The sequence below is a fragment of the Plectropomus leopardus genome, chromosome 14 (genome assembly GCF_008729295.1).
Source record: "Plectropomus leopardus isolate mb chromosome 14, YSFRI_Pleo_2.0, whole genome shotgun sequence".
NCBI lineage: Eukaryota > Metazoa > Chordata > Actinopteri > Perciformes > Serranidae > Plectropomus > Plectropomus leopardus.
The window spans coordinates 20,066,400-20,086,363 of record NC_056476.1 but is presented as its reverse complement, the minus strand read 5'-3'; the positions used below and the strand labels follow the sequence as shown (position 1 = coordinate 20,086,363).

The following is a 19,964-nucleotide window of genomic DNA, read 5'->3' as shown; positions in this document are numbered from 1 at the left end:
TGTTAGAAAAAAATAAAAACAAAATCACTTGAGAGGCTCCCTTAATGTTGCTGGAAGTATATCTATATACTTTTTTACACTCCATCCACCAGAGTTCACCTGCTTGCTGTATTTTAGGAAGAGGTGTGAAGGTGAGAAGTATCCAGAACTCCACGTCTTTTTGATCATTGAGCACACCACCCGGTTATTCATAACGCCTTGCATTTTGCTGTACTTTTCAGTGTATATACACTTATACACTCCAGATAGCATCTGTGAATACAGAAGAATGCAAATTGAGACACAGCACAAGTCTTCTTTTGAACCATGTGTTCCTGCAGGAAGGAAGACACGGCTGTGTATTTTTTGTCCAGAGCCTTCATGCCTCTCCACTTCACTAAACTTAAACATGCAGGGTGAAAAGGAAATGGACAAATTGTGTCTTTCACTGCTCTTCCAGTCCTTTCAAATCGATCCAACAAACAAAAGGCGTGCCGCCTGATCCTCCCTTGTTCTCCCGCTCTGCACACCAGTGCCAGAGCGGTCTGAAAGACCAGACACATTTACTCACGCAAATGAAATTATCATAACATTTACTCAAGACTGAAACAGAACGTTTTTGAACATTTCTCTTCTGAGAAACCCCCTCCTTCTTCCACCTACGACCACACTCACACTGCTTTCATGCTAGAAGACAATCAGGGTGAAAGCTGGTGTTATCTGCGGTACTGAAATGACCTCACAAGACCCTCTGTCTGACCGAGGTTGAGCTCACGCTTTGAGTCGTGTTGTCATGCTATGTAGCCTTTGGGCTGATGCGTTAAGACCAAGCTGGATTTCTGTATAAGCCTCTTTTCTAAGGCCTGACCATAGCGGGCAGTGTGGTTTGATGCAGCTATGCTGGGCCTGAAATCTGGGATGCTGCGTGTTTTTGTTGTTGCAGGATAAAAAGTGTTTCCAGATATTGCTTTGACTGGCGCTAGAAGCCCAAACTGAGGCTTTGCTGGATATTCTTCTGGCCCTTTGTTGTGTGTTCTTCAGCTTCCGCTATATTGGGGCCCTCAGACAGCCAGCATTTAGACTTGATTTACAGCAAGAACTGTCTGATTCTTTCATATCAAAAACATTTTTTGATAATGTAATAATACGATAATAACATGGGACACGCTGTGCTTTGAAAGTCAGCTTGTAGTACATCCATGAATTACCCAGATAATGAAAGGAGTGAGAACATACAGTCAGTTCCTTGCTTGAAAATGGGCGCTCTATGAGGGTTTGTGAATCTTTTTCTACAGCAGTTTCCAGTAGCTACTCTTTGTAATAACTTTTCATCAGTTCTGAGAACAGCCAAGTTTGGCATTTGTCATCATCCTCACCATTGTCGTCACTGTTTGTCTCCAAAGTTATGAGTCAGTGATGGGCTTTTTGAAGGCGCTCCCACAGAAACTTGGCAGTCTGGCTGCTAAGAGGAAGTGCATGACTGCCACATGATAGAGATCTGACACCAGTCGAAGTCCAGGTGTTATGTTATTCAATACCAAGTGCAGACTCATTAACACATGACAAAGCCTACAGGAGCCTCTAATCAACTAAATAAGGTCATGTCAGGTCCAACACAGTAAGGAGGGGAATAGGCTGGATGATTAATGGAGAAACATACATTTCTGATGAGGTAATGTATGCTGGTGACATATATTAACAGCATAAAACAGGATATTTGCATGTAGGTTTTAGACATGGACGTGTTGTAATGCCTTATACTTAAACAAGAATTAACAGCTTTTGATTATCTATCACATATATTGTGATTTTTAAGAAAATTCGAGTGGGCTATTGGTGTAAAATTCAAGAGCTGCAACATCGTGCTTGAACAGAAAACACATGTTATGTAATGGTATATTTGTGCTGTTATAAAGAAAAATCTTGTACTTGTTTTGATCTTTTTGTTGCGCCCACAGACTTGTAAAATGTCTTTTGTGCTTAATGGTAGGTGCTCTCCATTTAGTTTTCGCACATCTGAGTTGAAAAAAATGTATTGTACATATGCATAACTCATAGCATACTGTTTCTTTCCAGTGAATGTGGGCGGCCGGTGTAGGCTGGGAATGTACTGATGTGTCTCCTGGCACTAAATCAATAGTAATTATAAAATCATGGTTGGGATATTTAGATTACTTTGAAGAGAGGAGATATGTTGTAAACAGTATACAGCAGTATACATTCCACTTGCTGTTTTTTCTGCTCAGATAAGGACCTGTGTTAATTTGAGAACACATACAGTACATACAAACACAGAGAGCACAGACAATTTAAATTTTATGTTTGGAACCTTGATTTAGTTTTTTTCTCCCCTCATCATGCCTGAGTTCTTTCTGACATCGCCAAGGTTCAGACTGCATTCTTACCAGTCCTGTGGCCACTTTTGTTTTAATGGGAAATCTGTTGCAATCAGAGGGCTTTTCCCGGAAGGCCAGGATGTGAAAGACATAATTTTGCTTTTACAACAGTGTATTGTTGGATATTAAAGAGGCCAAACCCCCACATCTCCCTATTCTAGGATCCCTGAGCTCATCCATCATAAAGAGAAATGCCAGGGCACCAGGAGTTCAGGTCTCTGGTGCCATTTCTCTTTTCACTGTTTATTTCCCTAACTTTAACAGTTTCCAACGGCGCTCTCTGTCTCCATCCAACAGACTTCCATTCTGTCCAATACCGTGACCACGTACAACCACATGGCGTACACGTCCACACATACACACATACACACATCCACCTACATGGCACCTCATATTCACTGCTGCCTTTTTTCCCTACCTTTCACCTTTGAAAGGTTTTGGCTGAATCTGCAGTCCACACGCAACCTACTACCACGACCAGCACAATGTTCGATCCGGCAATGCTCTTTCTTCTCCTGATAATGTAAAAGATCTGAATTTTTTTATTTTGTTGACAAGCTTTTGAAATCAGTTCTGTGTTTTTATCTTCTATCTTTCTGACTGTCATTTATTAAACTTATAATAAACTATTTTTATAGAGCACTTTTCAACAAGGGATGCAGGGATGCAACAAGGGAAGTGCTTCACAATTAAAAATGTAGCGCAAAAGGACAACAATATTAGACTGTCGATGATAAACAGAATATAAAAATGCAGGTAAAAAGGACAGAGGCCACTAATGAGAGAACTGATGTGAAATAATTACTAAAATTACATAAAATAGAAGCCAGACTAAATAAAAAGGTTTTCAGCTGTCTTTCACCAAGCCCGCTTTTCTTATAGCTTTTGGAAGAGTATTTCATAATTTTGGAGAATGATTAACAAAAGCTGAGCTGCCTGTTTTCTTGTGTGTATAATTAATTAAAAAACCCAGCAGCAGAACTTTGAGAAAATAAGCATATTTTCTACTGCAACTCAACTTTGTTTTTTGCATTTTACATACAGTAATTATCTCTCCTAGTGCAGTTTGAGGGATGTCTGTAAATTCTGCAGCTTGCATCCATAATAATTTTCACAATCAATGATCTACAGATGTATTCATAAAGAATACATCTGCAGATATAATTTTGTTTTTGCTGTCAAATAAAAAAAAGGTCTTGTCTTGGAGTTGGATTCAAAAACCAGATGTTTGCAGTACATGTGCATTTAAAGGGTTGAATACAGGAAGTAGATTTGGGCCTTAATCTCTGTGTAGTGTTTGTCCTTCACTAACAAAAACAGTATAATAGACCAGACCTTTGGGGTTTTATGTCTGCCGAGTCTTATAATGAATGATGACTAATCCCCCCAACATTTACAAAGCTTGAGTTTTGTCTGCAGAGGAATTTCACCTTGGCTCCAGCGTTGCATGTGCAGTACTCCTGCCTGCTGCCTGTTTGTTTGAGTTAGCAGGAGTGCTCGATAGGCACCCCCCACCCACCCACACACACAGACACACACACAGACACACACACACACCACACAAATGATTTTTAAATAAGTGTTCGCCTCTCATAAATCAACTACTGCATAGGTCCGTGACACACACACATATAGGAAAACACACCGCACCACCACACACGCTCCAGATAAATAGCTCCTTGATTAACTTCATGAGAGTGCATTAGAGGCAGAAATGTTAGCCGGCACCACAGAGCAGGCCTGTTGAGAAGAAGACATTTCTTCTCTTAGCAGAAAAGTCTGTGAAGTCTCTTCTTGGCTCTGTGACCATCCAGTTAGTTATATCTGATGGATGATGGTGTTAATGAGCAATCCAGTTATCAAATACAAATTGTTAACCTCTCAGGCTGCAAAGTTAAGAGACAATAAGCATGAAATGGTATAAATTTGAAGTATATCAACAAGAAATTATTTAAACTTAACTACAGAGCCTGTTTACATCTGGTATTATCATGCATTCTGGGTGATCGGATCACAAGTGGATAGCTCTGTCTCATCATACCTGGCATTTGAATGTATCTCCACATTCATCTCAAGCGACCACTTGTGATCAGATCACACTTTCCCACTTTATATGCAAATATAACAAGCTTGAGTAAAAGTGCCAGGCTTTGACGCCAATTTAACATAGTGGCCAAAAGTGGATTTTCACCGTAGGGGTCTGTCATGTGATGCCATGGGGCCCTGAGAGACTTTTCCCATTGACTTGCATCAGGAAAGAAATGTCTGTGAATCAATGGATACATTTTTTGGAGCATAAAGTCCCCCGCAAAATGAACTTTCATGATTTGTCACGTTTGTTCCAAAAACATTTTGAAAGTCTTGCTGAGCTACAAGATTAAATTATTTGATCCCCAGTCAAGTTAGCAGAGTGCTAAACCGAAAGTCAAACGAAACTTTTGATGAAAGTTAGCTGCTGCAGTCTCTAGTGTGCATGCTCTATGAGTCCCATAATGCGGGAGATGTGGGTACCCAATCACATCACATGGCTAATGTTACCCAGCTATTACTAAGGAGTTTAACAACAGAGTCGAGCCGTTTCGGTGTCGGTGTGAGTTTGTTAGGACTGCTAACTGGGCAGATTTTGAACTGACCATTTACTGGGGTCAAAGTGATCTGATCTCAAGTTGCATTGAGGAAGCATTGGGTGCATTCATATTTGTACTTTGAGCTTTCCACTTGTGATCCAGTCACCCAGGTTGCTAGATAGTATCAGGTGTAAACAAGGCCACAGTGTAGTTTTAGTTTCTAAAATCAGCCAAAAGGCATTGTTAAACCAAACACTCTCAGGGAGATGTAAACGTAAAGCTTTTTGTCTGAGGTTAAATACTTGTATGGCTTTCTTGTTTATTCTGTTGCTCCCTTGTGTTCATATATACTCACATCTATATTTTAGGCATAGAGTCGATGTTTCTAGTCAGACTGAGACAGAATTTTAAGAGCCAGCATCAACAGCAATGTTCCTGACGACACATCACAAAATAATCATGAGCTTTGTGCTGTCTGATTTTAATTTGTTAGAGAACAAGTAAAGAAAAGGAAAAAAAGCAGAGAGGCGAAATAAGGTCTTGTTTTTTCTCTTGCTTTTTGTGTGTCTTCTCTTTCTGGATGGCACTGTAGTTGTGTGGTTTCCTGTTTAGGTGCATCAATGAATTACACTAACAGAAGACAGGGACTTCAGCTGATGTGGTCTTTGTGTGGATGCAACAAATTAACTGCTCTGAGATCTTGTGACTGTTCAAGCTCATTTTTACTCCCTTGACATATGAAAATAGATACGTTCATATCAAACACAAGAAACTGTCTCTGCCCATGTACTTTCATGCATCCCTTACGTTGGCATGAACATATCCACTGGAGGGCAGCGGTCTGTCACTACTTTTTTTCACTACCATCCAATTCATGTTTGATTTAATTCACATCCATTCTATTCCCAGTTGTTATGTAGTATCGTTTGTCCCTGTGCCAAGCGAAGTAACATCTCAAATGTTACAAATGTCTTTGTCGTGTCTCTCTTAAACTTCTGGCTGCACTACCCCTATGATTTCCAGTCATCAATTTCTGTAAGCTCTCAGAAAATGCACATAAATAAGCACAACATGAACACAGATGGACACAGGGCCCCATCTGTTTCTACACATATCTATCACACATACATATGTAAAGTCGAAATTAAATAAGGCTTCAAACCATTCAGTGTTCCTGAATGCCCAACATCAATTATGTTTCTTTTCTCTTTTTAGTGTTTTTATCAATTAATTAATCAAGTTATTAATTCATTTATTTATTTTTTTAATTCATGAAAGAGTAAAAAAATCCCTTCTTGTGCTTCTGATAGTTTGCTAGAAAAAAAAGTCTTCTCTTTATTTCCTATTTTGTAGAGATAGTGGCATCTTGTAGCTACCCTAGTCCGCACTCTTCCCTCTCAGTTGCATTCACACTTTCATTTCCTCACAAACTCATTCACTTGTGCTCACATGCTTACATTCTCACACACATCTCACACAAACACACTCAGAGGAATGGTGTAATGTGCAGCTGATCTGACAACTTGTGTCGAGGGAACACAGTGGCCACCTGTGCTTCGTGATGCCTCCTGCTGTGTGTGGGAAGGAGTGTGAGAGTGTGTGCGTGTTGCCGCCTGACTCACAGCACTGGTGGTATTCATGATGTCATAACTGGCCCGAGGTCAGACTGGGGTGTGCTGGTTGGAGGCCTGGCCATGTGCTGATGTCACATAGCAAGTCCTTTGCTTGTTTGTGAGCGTGCCGTGTGTGTGTTTTACTGCCATCCTACCTCTGCGGCGGCCTCGTGCCCTCCTCTCTTGGCTTTGTACGGGGGCCAGTTGTTTGTGTTCTGTGGTTTCCTACTCACCCGGGGCCCCAGTGTTACTGCAGCACACACGCACGCATGCATACACAACCAAGTGTTTGGTTACAGAGTGATGCACTGGCTAAACATGTACATTGTAAGTTAACACCCGAGGCAAGGAAACATCCCTCATCCTGAGAAGAAATGCGTCACACTGCCCATAAAGCACCTGTTAATGCTCAGAATTCCCCTGCATCATTAGACTGGTACAGTCCACCCTTGACCACACCGTGTAGAACACTGGTTCCAAACTGGCCCAGCCACTGGGTCCAGATTTCTCTTTAGTTATTAGTTCAAGGTCTGCACAAACAAGAAATGACCACATATTTGATTCTATTTCACAAACTATAAATAACACCTGGGCTTCAAAACAGAAAGGAATAAAACATATTGCAAGAATAAAGTGCAATTAACCAGGGGCATTTCTAGGATTTGAAGACATTTAGGGCTTAGCCCAGACCTCTGTAGGAAAAAAAGGCAACGTTTTTAAAAGAAAACAACTTCAAAGACACCATTTATCACACCGAGAACCTGTAAATTCTGACTTTCCTTGAACACATAACGTGGGACAAACACTTAGTGCATTTGACCCAAGCCAGAATACAAATCACCACCAGAAACGGTAAAAACAGAAATTTTCATAGGATGTTCAATTTTCTGACCATCATCATTCAACACATCGTATGGGACGAATTCCTAATGCATTTTCCCAGAGTCACTCAGTGAGGCTCACGTAAAAAAATTTGTAGCTTTGGCAAGGGTACAAAAAAAAATCCAGCCACCCCCCTTCTCTAATAAATAAAGAACAGTCCCTTAAGCCTAGTCTTATTTTTGAAAAAACAAACAAACAGGCCACATAATACCAAGAATAGCCCAATAAAATAATTACTGTTCTTAAAAAAACAAAACAAAACAAAACAAAACAAAATAAAAACCTCACTCTACAGCAGGACACTGCACTTCAAAAATCAAAACTATATGCAGCAAATTCCCTGTACTTAAAAAGAAATGTGTTTTCCACGAACTTGACGTGGTCGCGAGTCACTTTCTGACTGCGACCAACCAGTTGGGAATCACTGGCGCAAAGTTAGACCAATTCTGACTTGATATTTTTCAGGTGCACTTTGGTGTAGTGTCCAGTAGAGGGCAGGAAAGAGTAGAGATGTTTTTGCTGAGGAAGAGGAAGCCTGCTTGTATACTTGCTTGTGTTTTGTTTAATTTGAAGATGCAAGACTTGTTTATTTACCTAATGGCGTTTGCGTGATATTTCAGAGTTACGTGTCAGACAAGGGCTTGAGCTCACATTACTGGAATGATAATAGCAGCTTTCCTCAATCCAGGGGTGGAAGGGGGGGGTTAAACTTCCCCTCACCGACCCTCTCTTCTCTTCTTCCTCCATACTTACCCTCTTTCTCTCAGCACATGGATGCTGGAGTCCCCGTGATGTTTTCCAGATGCCTTAGCTCAGCGAACGCATTGACAAAAACCTACCTCTCACTCGCCCAGTCCTTCATGCATACACTCACTGGCTCTCTCTCCTGCAGCTCACTGTCTTGTTAAAGGGACACTTCCTTGGCCCAGCAGACTTCCTGGATATAATCCTATAAAACAATGGCTTACTCTGTGGACACATGGCCTCCCTCCGCTCTGTCTCTGTGAGTGTGTGTGTTATATAAGAATGCAAATATAAGCATCATCGTAGGTGCATTTTTTTAAAAGTGCCTTCTGTAGAGTTCCTCTTCTTGTGTGTGCTGGCCTGTGTGTGGCATTTGTGACCGCACAGATCGTGACCTGTGTGTGTAAGACGTCTGGCCCGTGTTCCACCCCTGCTTGATTAGCCATTAGCCAGTGGCTGCCCTCTCCGATTCCCCCCACAGTAAGAAAATCTCTCGCCGTCGTCATCCAAGCCCTTCAAAGAAATCACACACACAGTAAGAGGCCAGGCGACTGCCAGGCTTAATCCCAGCCCTCATTTTGGGGTTTAATGACCTCAGGCAGCGGAATTACCCTGTCACAGTTGCTCCGTGGGCAGCTGTCTCATACATGTTCACCCTGCCATCATGCTGGTGGTAACTGAGATGAGAGCATCTGTACAAGCCGGCCTGTCCTCGGCTGTGTACCCACAGGCCTTGTCGTGAAAGCAAACATACAGTGGACGGTGACAGTGGTGTCATTCGCTCCATGTGCTGCCCCGAGTCATCATGATGTAAAATACAGGCATTTTGGATTTTTTATGACTCCCTTCCAGTGTAATGGCTCACTAGAAATTTTCCTTGAATATTGATTAAAAGGCCACTCCACTCCCGTGAACACAGTTAATGTGATGTCATCAGGGTTATCTTGGCTTGGAGACTACAAATTTATACTTATGAAACAAAGTGAAGGAGAGGACTCTGAAAGACATGACGCGTCAGACTAACTGATGAAAAGGTTCTGGTGGCTGCATTATGGGAAATGTAGGATCCGAGGGTCTTGGAGCTTGACCCACACTTGGAACTAAAAGTCGAGATGTCCCAGCCTCTGCTGCTTAGATCTTGATTATTATAGTTTTAATCTGTCACTTTTGAGTCCCCCAACGTTATGGAAGTGCAATGCTAAATTGCTGGAGTAACCTTTCAAAAACAGGCCAATGCTGACTGATGTTAGGGATAGGTGATATGTTTAAATTTTCTACCTGGCTGCTGTAACCCTGACAACTACAAATTGCTGATATATTCACGTGTTTGTGTACGTGTGCCACCCTACACCTGCCAGTTTCAGCTGGGAGATGTGGTAGAGCTGTAAGTTTGCTACCTTCCACAAGCTCTCTTAGCTGTTTTGGGCAAATAATTAGACAAAGTAAACACACAAAAGGTCAACAAACACATCTTTTCCTGATCAAGCTAAACAATATAACTGTGCACCTATTGAATTCAAATATCTCTCTTACCAAAGTGAGACCAGCTTATCTGCCACTCTGAAGTCATCATAAAAAACAGACTTAAATGAGCTCACAACTCTCACTTGTTGTTCGGAGGCTAAACATCACATTAGTAAAATAAACAATAAAAATGTCAGAAAATAATAAAAAAGGTCCTATAAACCCAAGCTAATTTTTTCAATTGGCTGTTTTGTCCAATCCAATATTCTTCAAGGGAAAACAAAATCAACCACCGCATACTGAAGAACTTTACTGAGACTTTTTAAAGTCATAAAGTACCTGACGATTACACCGGCTGTGCACAGGAGTTTTGTTCACTGTTCCAAAATTATTCAATTTCCAATTATGTAAAACATATTTTTGCATGAAAATGACCTGAATGATTAATCAATCAAAATAGGGGAAAAAAAGTTTTGCTGTTCAACTTTTGTTTAAAATTAAATAATTGTTCATGAATCTTTTTGCTTGTCAATTTTTTTTATTTTAGATAATTTATGAATTCTTAGTTTCAAATACTGACATTACTCACTTTGTCTGCATTGACACATAAATTTCAAGGATTGGGACTAAAGATTATGATATGTGCTTACAGATCATACGCAATCTTTGTAAAACTCCATGTCATAGTGACCTCTCTCTGTGACTGTCTCCCTTTCCCACAGGGCTCCCTATCAAATGAGCGCGACTATGAGAGCGTGGTGATGATGAGGATGAGGCAGGCCGCCGAGCGACAGAGGCTCATTGAACAAATGCAGAGAGAAGACGACGAGGAAGCTGCCGGGACTCGGTACTAGCCTGCAGTTATTCCATGAATACCTGCTTCAGGCTTTAGTTTCATAAAGCCTCTTTTTTCTTTGTTATAACGTTTTGTATGTTATACATTGTGTGGAAAAATAAATCTTTTTAATCACTTAAAAGAAACTTTTTTTTCAAATCTGTGGTTTTAATCAGCATGTTATGTCTTTTCCTTTTTTAAGAATGTAGGATGACTGAGGCAGATACAGAGTAGAGAAGAAGTGAGGGCTCCTGCAGTGTGGATCAGAGGTAGGAGTCCTAACACTCAGGCTGCAGGGAGGGATCACATCACATTATCTAGTGCAACCACATTGTCTCAATGCTTGGATGCAACTGATATTTTGATAACTTTTATAGATATTCTAGTTGCAGATTGGACCTTTTGTACAAAATAAAAGGTACATGCTTGCAGCATGTTTGCAGTTCCATCTGTTTCAGGTGGATAAAAAAAATTTAGTTTGCTGCAATGAACTGAGATGAGCGAATAAATCATCAACAGTTATTTGATTTAATTTCCACATAATCTCATTAGTTGTTCTGATCATTTAGGAGACATAATTTCCAGTTGTAAAAGGAATAATATGCAATATATCTTAATACAGTACTCAGCGTGTCACAAATCCTAATATGAATCTCAAAAGTACTCCTAGTTTATGCGTCATAATAATATTGTTCTGGGGTCCCTCTCTTGATTTTTACATCTAATCATCGCACCAGCCTTAAGCACTAATATATTAGTTGGTAAGTTATTGAAATATTAATGGACCCAGTGAGTCTTTGTTCATCATGTTATAAAAGAGCCTGAGGGGACTAGCCGTGCAACACCACATGTAATCGAAGTTGTGAATTATTATGTAATTTGTATCTGTGTGGTCAGCAGTGACACCTCATTACCTCAGTATTATAGCCATCCGAGTGTCTTCATACACATTCAGTTTCTCTGTTAAGCGAGTCGGGAGTTGTGGCAATCCGGACAGCAGACCACGCAATGTGACTACGTGGATGTTAAACCAGTAATCACGCTGAGATAGGAACACTTGGTAGGCTTTTGTGGGAATTCTTGTGGCCTTGTGTGATGACGAGTGAACCTAATTTGAAGGCTCCCCTTTGTAGATCTGGTGCTTGAGATGATTGTACCCTGGGCTTTGTATACAATATATCTAACACCCTACTCCAGACTAGAGAGGCCGTGTGGACTGCACGATGCTGTTCATTTAGTGCTGGGTTTTTATTCCAAGGTTTTTGTCATCTCCATGCAAATCAATTATTTTATAATGCCGTTCAAAATAATGTAGAACCATGAGGTTCCCAATTAGGGAGTCAAGAATAAATCTGAACGGTCAGAAGATTATTAAAGGAATAATACAAGACAAAATGTTTTTGTTAAAAAAAAAGTTTTTCTTCTAATTTTTGTTTTTTTTTTCTTGTGAAATACTCTCCTGTAAAAACCATTCAAAATAAGCAATCCCAAGAGGATATAAACATTCTTTGGTTGAACTGCTCATAGCGGAGCACCACACTAATCACACAAACCTGTGATTAGTGGGTAGCAAGTAGGCATGGCTTCATTTTAAGGAGCCACACGCCAAAAAGCTCTGGAACTCCTGAAATGGATCGTCAATATCTGATGCAGAAAAGGCCCTCTTGGTGACTAAATATCATCATGTAACAATTTTTAAAACTTTGGAAACATTGGAAAGCAGCTTGCTCGTCTCTGTCCAACTATAAAAAAAATCCACCTATGGTAGCAGCAACTTTAGAGATTAATAAGGAATATGCTAATTAATATGTTTTTTTTAATTATTTTTGGGGCATTTTCCACTTATTGATGATAGGACAGCCTCAGATAGACAGGAAAGGAGGTGCACACTCCACCAGGTGAGCTCGAAGTTGCCCCATTAATACGTTATGTTAAGTTTATTAATCTGTTCAAAAACCAAACTATAAAAACAACAAATTGTGGCTTGAAAGGAATTTAGGTACTGTACATTTTCTTGGCAAGGAGAGATGACTTTTCTGGAGTCTTGTTGTCATCGTGAGGTTGCCAGGCAACCACCAGAGACTCCTGGAAGTTACTGTTCCTGGCCAAAAAATTGTCTGGCACATAACCTCCCATACAATCGCATCTGGTTCCAGCTTCAAATTAAATGGACAGATATGAGACTGGTATCAATCTTCTCATCTAAGTAAGCAAAGAACTATTGTTTTAATCATGAACTAAAAGGCTTTCATTAAGTAGCCATGAAATCATTTCTGAACAACTTCTACCACATGATTAAAGCTACACTAAGCATGAACAGCGCACCTTTCATGGTATGAAAGATGAATGATATGAAAGATGGATATTCGTGCTCTACTCATGCTTAGTGTAGCAGTGATGTGCGAAAATAAGCCAGGATTTTGCAGTAAAGGTGTACTTGTTTTTGAGATAGCCTGGCCACATCACTGTTTTTATATACACTTCACTCTTGGTCCTGATGGATCCTGTCACATGCCGTAGACCAGGTTAAATTTTAGAAGATGACACTAACTTCAAAAACTGTCTGTGTTCTGTCCTATGATATTAGCCTTGACAAATTTCCTTACAGCTATTATTGTTCTAAGCTGGTTGTTTCACAATAGGCTTACATAACAGATACCTAGAAGATATTCTGTATTGCTCTCTGAAGTGACACGCTACCGCTCTGTGACCCACATTAAGTCAGACGTTACAGTGCCAAACTGTTGCGGTCACCCTAAGTTTTGTAACAAGGTCTTCTTCTGCCTGTGGAACATCCATCCATCCAAATAGTCCTATTTTCCTGTCCCTTGGGGGGCTATGGCGTAATGCTGTGTCTGTATTTGTGGGCCTGTGTGGCGGTGCTTTCTCCTGTCATTGTGTTATTTCGGAGCCACATGGCAGCTTCGCAGCATCCAACGCAGTCATCCATCTCCCTACCACTCCTGCGCTGCCTCACCGCGGCTCTGTTACACAATGACCAGCTGTGGAGCGGAGCAGTGTGGTGGGAGACATCTGCTCCTCTCCTCCTGCAAAATCCCCTCATCACATGGTTTTGTTTATGCGTAGCCTTTTTCATATCCCGGCAATGTGAAAAAAAAAAGAAAGCCCAGAAACACACAAACTCTGTCCAAATGACAACAGAGGAAATACAATTACAGGAAACACATTCACCACCAACCCTGCCCTGAGCCCACAGTGGCTTGTGCTGCATGCAAACCAGGATGAGCCTGTTGAATGCTCTGTCCTATCAACAATTACAGCACAGCCTTGGAATCCTCGTAGTATCTTCCTCTGCTCTTTTCTCCTATATTGTCCAAGTCGAAGCTGTCACATTGATGTATGCAAACATTATCTGGAATCCCCGCGGTCACAGAACTGGGAAGCACCAACATCTTATGATCTTAAGTGCGGAGGTGGAAGCTAAGTCATGTGTGAGGCAGCAGGACTGGTAAGAGTTTGGCTGTTAGCTGACTGGCAATGTTTCTGGTTTGTGGGTTAGTGATCTGGGCTGGCCAGACATGTGCTGGCAGACCTGGGGCTGTACTGAAACCACCCAGCGTTTTTTGGCTCTCACAGGCCGACTGCTTCACTCTGTGTGCCTGCAGTGTGAGTGCCTCATCTTGGGGACATGCAGCATCTCTGGAAGATGCCACAAAGCAGCAGGGGCTCACAATAAGTTTATTTTTTCATATATATATGTTTGTTAAGTGTCTCTTTATCAGAAGGGTATAAGCTTTGCAGAGCAATTGCATTTTTTTTTTATTAATAAGTACACAATCAATCCACATTACATCATTTAATCATAAGCACATGATACACTCACAAAAGCATCTTTACACAGGGCGGTAAGAACAAACTTACTTAGCATGGTGTTTTATTTATTGGACAAAAGTTAGGGAGAACTGGTTGAGGCCTTTTGCACAGGCTGTATTGAAAGACAAGGCTTTAATTAAGTTTTACTGCCAAGTGATACACTAACCGTAAAACTGGCCCTCACTCCCTACACTCCCACTTGGCCACTAGTAGTAAATAGCAAACAATATGGTCAAAGTGTTTTATAAAATCTCTGGAATGTAGTTCGATATTCTCCTGACATTAGTGACCTGTCAACTGTAATCTGAAACCTTACGTCTGGGATAATCTCAACTTTAAGACTTTATTTTTTTACTAGAAAATGGGCTTATTTGTAGCTTTCCGTGTGTCATGTAGAGGAGACAACTTCAGTTTGAAAAAAGAAAAAAAGTTGACCTCAGCACGATTCATTCATCCTTTCAAAGGCTTATAGTGGTATTTTGATACAGTCTACACACGCTCCATGACAGATCACTCCGTCTCCTTGTGGAGGCACCACACCAGCGTCTGTCCCACCCCCGTCATCGTCAGCACGCGGAAGCCGAGCGTCTCCAGCTTGTTCAGCACCAGCCGAGGTGGGTCGTCCACATGGTACTCGGAACTGAATGAGCATAAACACAGAGTCATCCTACTTTTCCACAGATGTGGGATTTCTCTCTCTTTCAGTAAACTTTGCTTGGAGAGTAGAATGCTGTTAATTGTTCTGGTGCTTGTTCACTTCCTTCCACACCTTGGTTCATTTCCCAGCAGCATTTGAATCTGATTGCCAATGACAACACTTCCCTGATCTGTATTCCATCAGCTTGAATGGTTTATTATAAATCTGCAAAGCAGCAGCCTTCCCCAACCACATCGGGAGATTTTTTTTTTCTCCCCTCCATGTGACCTGATCTCATCTCTGTCGTCAATATGTACACGTTAACTGCCAAAATGAAAGAAACACCAGTGTTAAGTGACTAAATATGGAAATATGGCCCGCTGTGTGAGCACATTTACAGTACACCTGGGAGTTGATTCTGCACGTTTGTGCAGAGCGCTGCGTCTGTGACTCCACAGTTTACTCTTCCCTGATTGTGAAAAAAAAGAGATGGTTCAATAAAAATGATCAAATCAGGATAGAAATGGTTCATCCTGTGAACATTTTTTAAAGGGGAACACCACATAATTAGGAATTCCACTATGCTGTTTCCATGGAGAGGGAAAGTTCGATCAGTATTTGTGAACATGAGCTACTCTCTGTCAAAGCCAGAAACCAGAGAATGAAGCCTCAAATTTGTGATGTCATTAGGGTATAAAGTCTGGAGCATAGACAATGACTGATTTTGTGGACCCACAAAATGTTTGTTTTTTCTTTTCTATACCCAAATGAGCTTTACTCTATTGCAGTGTTTTCAGTTCTATAACCAAAAATGTACCTATATACTTTCGGTGCTCTCAGTAGTCCTTTTTACACAGAAAGTGTGCCGGCATGAAATCCCTTCTTTAAGCCTCCTTGGCATTTTTACATAGAACCAAATGATGGCAGCATCATGTGGCTCCATTGTATCATTTTTAAATGGTTCTGGCAGTGCCTAACCAAAAGAGGCATGACGGGCATAAAGTTTAACCCAACTGAGTCAGCCTCTTGTGTGATGTATAACATTCGCATTGCCAGCTCGTTCTAAACAGGAGACTACAGAGTGTCCGAATATCATTGTTTTTCGCATTTGCAGACATTTATGTCCGCTGTTCTTCCTTTTTGAGTCAGCCATTACCTGCTGACAGCTACTCTCTAAATCTCCCACAATGGGTCACACACATAACAAGCCATCAAAACATCACACCCATCCTGTCCATGGTCCTGTCCTGCCAGCTGTCCTGCTTACACGGAGACTGTTTCAGCACTGTTACTACCTACCGGTGTTGCTCAAGGGCAATACAACTTGGTCCCCCCATTGAACAGTCATACCATACATACATAACGGCAAGGCTGCCGAACAGCGGGGTATTCCTGTCTTGAACAGGCAGTGTTTAAGTGGCTTGTCTAATCCATAACATCTGTCTCAGTTCATTTTCATGGAGCAGCTCCAGACTTTATACCCTACCACAAAGTTAAGTTTTAGCAATCTAGTTTTTGGATTTGGGAGATATCATGTTTATTTATATATTTTGAACTCTCCCAGACCATAGGAATTACATGAGTCAATTTTGAAAACAGGTGTAGTTCCTCTTTAAGTCGTGGTGCTATTGTGGCTGAAGTTCTAAGCTGAACTATGCCTACATATATCTACTTTCTATCTTGAGATATTGCCTAATTGTGACTAGTTTTGTGTCATGTTTATGTCCACCCACTAAAATAACTTACCGTCCCCATTTTCAATACTCACAAGTTGTTTCCCAGCACGGTTATTTTCCTTGCTCCGAGGTAACTCATTACTTCTGGATCAGAATATTCATCTCCCACATTTGTTGGACCATTCTCCTTTAAAACATAATTAAGCACATTAACCCTTTGAAACTTGGATTGACATCAGCTTCCTTGTGCTGCGTCCAGACGCCTTTCAAAAGCTATTCGACCCGTTGAAACCTGAGCAAATTGCTTTGATGTCTTTCTAAAAGATGGGGAAAAATGGCAATTACCAACTTAAGAAATGTCTCACAAATTACAGGAAATTACTCTCAGAAAATTAAAGGTACCAAGTATTTTTTAAAAAGAGGGGAGAATTAGCAAAAAAAATGGGGAAAATGTAAAAAAAAAAAAAAAAAAAAAACTACATTGTTAATATAATTTCATAACAATAATAATAATCAACTATTCTTGTTAATTAATTATTTTTGTTAAAAAAATATGTAAATATCACGTTTTTCTTTTCTGGTTGCCTTCTGCCCATGTTTTTTTTTTTTTTTAAAGAAATCAAACCAATTTGCTTGGGTTTCAAAGGTTTAACTATACAGCTGATAGTTTGCTCAAGGTTGCTTTGTGCAGCTCTGGTTGCAGATCACTGGCTACACCTGCAAGCCTCCTGGCAGGTGCGGATCATCTCTAATAACTGCACAGTCTATAAATAGATCATCAGATATTTATAGGCTATAGAATTAGGTTGCTCGAGACAACAAAATGAACGTGCGCAACAAGAGGCCGACAACTGGGCAACATGTGTTTTTCATTGAGGGCACTATGGCAAAATCAAAGAAAAAAAAACATAACGCAGGTTGCTTGCTCCGCTTGTAGCCTTCACTGTTTGTTGTTTCCAGCATGCAGAATATTACAGGCCACTGCGTAACTATAATCTGCAAGTGGCGACCTTGATTGATTAGTAGTGCGCGCTGTGTTGCTCGGCCAAATAAACAAGTCTGCAAACTCGTCTCATCTAAAAGCTCGACACGAGTCGATTACAGATGCGGGATACACACCAGTCGGATCTGCGTGCTGATCAACATGTAAGGCATCCCTGCTCCTTGGCGATGGACGGTATTCCTCTGGGAATGAATGAGGAGGTCTCTTCTCAGACGCGACGGTCCCCTCTCCAACTCGCGCTTCTGCTGACAGCTCCGTGCGGAATGCGGAAACACCCACCGCCACGGACCAATCACAGGCCTCCTCTCAGCATCTGCCAGCCGCGTTGCTTGCTCAGTGCATGAAGTCTTGCTCAATCAGTTGTTTGTTGACATGAGAAATGTTGGCCAGTGTGTCTAAAGGAAATGTCTTTCATGCAGAGTTCACTGACTTAGTTTATCATTCAGAATTATACGTCCTCAAACCAGGAGTCCCCTGTAAAAAAGTATCATCATTCTGTGACTTCTTTTTAAGTCAGGGGTTGTATGAGGTACTTATCCAAAGACAGTACAAACCCACTGAACAATAGACATTATTTCAACATCGTCTCCAAGCATTAAGATTTATCAGCCAGACATTGCCAGATTTTAGACCATATTTTAAAATAGTCATCAAATATATTAAAAACATAAAACCTGTAAGTAATTAACAGAAGTACTTCATATCCTTGAGTTAACATTATGAATGTTTTTTTTTTGTCATATACACAGAATCTGTTTACTCTTTCATCTAGGCTAAGACTAGACCTCTACTAAACTTTTCAACCTTGAATGACCAAAATCCAAACGTCTAAAGACAATTACACTCATAATAGACATTTATTAAAGTTCTTTTCAATGATAAATTAAACAGTTGGTTACCCACAGGAGATGTCAGTTGGCATGTCCCCAGTTTTCAGCGCAAAAACATTATTTCAAATTAGTCTGCACTGAGTTTTATAGAGAGACTGAATAAGTAAGAGGTATAGAAAGAGAGGTAACCATCATAAAGTTTGGTGTGTCCATGCTGCTGCCTACTGTTTAACTCCGCCCTGCCAGTGACGTTGAACAGACACACCAAAACAACCCCCACACACATAGAAAGGCATACTTGTCTGCGGCAGCACCACGTTCAGAGCTCTGCACTAGTGGCAATGGGAAAGTTGTCTGTTGCCTATTTTAGTGGTATTATCTATGTTGAAAACCCATATGCATGTGCTAATTTTGGCAGGAAAGGGGTATTATTGTGTTTGTGTTATTGTGTGACTTTGGCATTTAAAAGAGTTAGTTTGGATTCCCCAAAGTCACGCAATAGCACAAACTAACCAACTGATCGAATTAGCAGTAGACAAGCACTTTTTGTCAAAGGAGTCTGCTTGCTTTGATGAGAGCATAGATGAGGAACTGAGGCTGTTGATGGCTTTCTCGTCGTAGCGGGTTGTCTGACAGAATGGTAAAGCAGTGAAAATACTCTCAATATAGCCTACACTTAAACTGGTATAATTTTTTTTGTTTGTCTAAGTTTGGGAAAAGTCATGGAATTTTGTTATTTGTAATGAAGTTAATGGTAACAGTAATCTTCTGATGTAACATACTGGCAATTTTTGTTTTCTGTAAGTTAGCTGTTTGCATGAGGTAGCTTTAAACATGCATTGACTTAGGGCTGCACAATATGTTGTTTCATCATCAATGTGTTGCGAAATAGTCACACCGAAAGACGTGCAATTTCAAGTATGGCAAATTTTTTACGGAAAACTCACGTTTCTCATTTTCCATGACTAATACTGGCCACACCTTCCCCTTTAAGACAGGTTACGTGTATATGTATTGTAGTGTGATAGCATTTGTTTTAGGTAGCAAGACTCTCCTGGAAAGTGCTACAGACACAGTGAAAAATATTTAGTATTTGTCCTTGAAAAGTAATGGAAAGGTTTTGAAATTTTGTCCATGAAAGTGTTGGAACCCTGGGGTTGTGTAGACAGACATCTACTGTATGTAATACTCTGACTATGGATAGGTACCCCATACAACCCCACTTCAAAATATGCAAACTATCCCTTTAAGTTATTTGTGAATAATTTATAGACTCATAGACTTGAGATTACAAAAGGATATAACACATGCGGATGAAGTGTTTTCCTTTATCCCAGGCCATATTTTCTTGCTTCTTGCAAAGAAATCCACATTTCTGAAGCATTAAAACTTTGCTCACACTGTTCACACGGATTCAGTTTACGCAATACATTTGCTTAAAAAAAAGATACTTGTGTGCATGCATGTATGACACTGAACCAACACAGTCTGGAACTCTAATTTC

General features: G+C 40.5%; 2 protein-coding genes across 3 annotated transcripts in view; one reads left to right on the top strand and one right to left on the bottom strand.

Moving 5' to 3' along the window:
• Positions 1-10,728, top strand: part of dnajc17 (DnaJ (Hsp40) homolog, subfamily C, member 17) — a 43,952-nt gene extending 33,224 nt beyond the window's left edge. The window contains exons 11-12 of one of the 2 annotated variants that reach the window (XM_042500967.1): positions 10,368-10,492; positions 10,683-10,728. In XM_042500967.1, the coding sequence (XP_042356901.1) occupies positions 10,368-10,492; positions 10,683-10,689 (132 nt within the window). In that variant the 3' untranslated portion in view covers positions 10,690-10,728. Of the gene's footprint in view, positions 1-10,367; positions 10,623-10,682 lie in introns of those variants that run through there. The other variant, XM_042500966.1, reaches the window with a different exon arrangement.
• A 3,554-nt stretch (positions 10,729-14,282) lies between these two features.
• gchfr (GTP cyclohydrolase I feedback regulator) lies at positions 14,283-17,902 on the bottom strand. The gene is made up of 3 exons (XM_042501124.1): positions 17,747-17,902; positions 16,720-16,814; positions 14,283-14,954 (listed from the first exon to the last, which is right to left on the bottom strand). Exons 1-3 carry the CDS (start codon positions 17,780-17,782, stop codon positions 14,825-14,827), a joined length of 261 nt encoding a protein of 86 aa, XP_042357058.1. The 5' UTR covers positions 17,783-17,902; the 3' UTR covers positions 14,283-14,824.
• Between the last annotated feature and the right edge of the window lie 2,062 nt (positions 17,903-19,964).

Bases quoted from the DNA above. Each gene is read 5' to 3' on its own strand.
- gchfr (XM_042501124.1), bottom strand. From the start codon at position 17,782: ATGCCTTACATGTTGATCAGCACGCAGATCCGACTG. The intron at 16,815-17,746 runs GTGTGTATCCCG...TATGTTTTAAAG, and splicing joins TCAGCACGCAGATCCGACTG to GAGAATGGTCCAACAAATGT. The intron at 14,955-16,719 runs GTGAGTATTGAA...ATGCTCATTCAG, and splicing joins ACCGTGCTGGGAAACAACTT to TTCCGAGTACCATGTGGACG.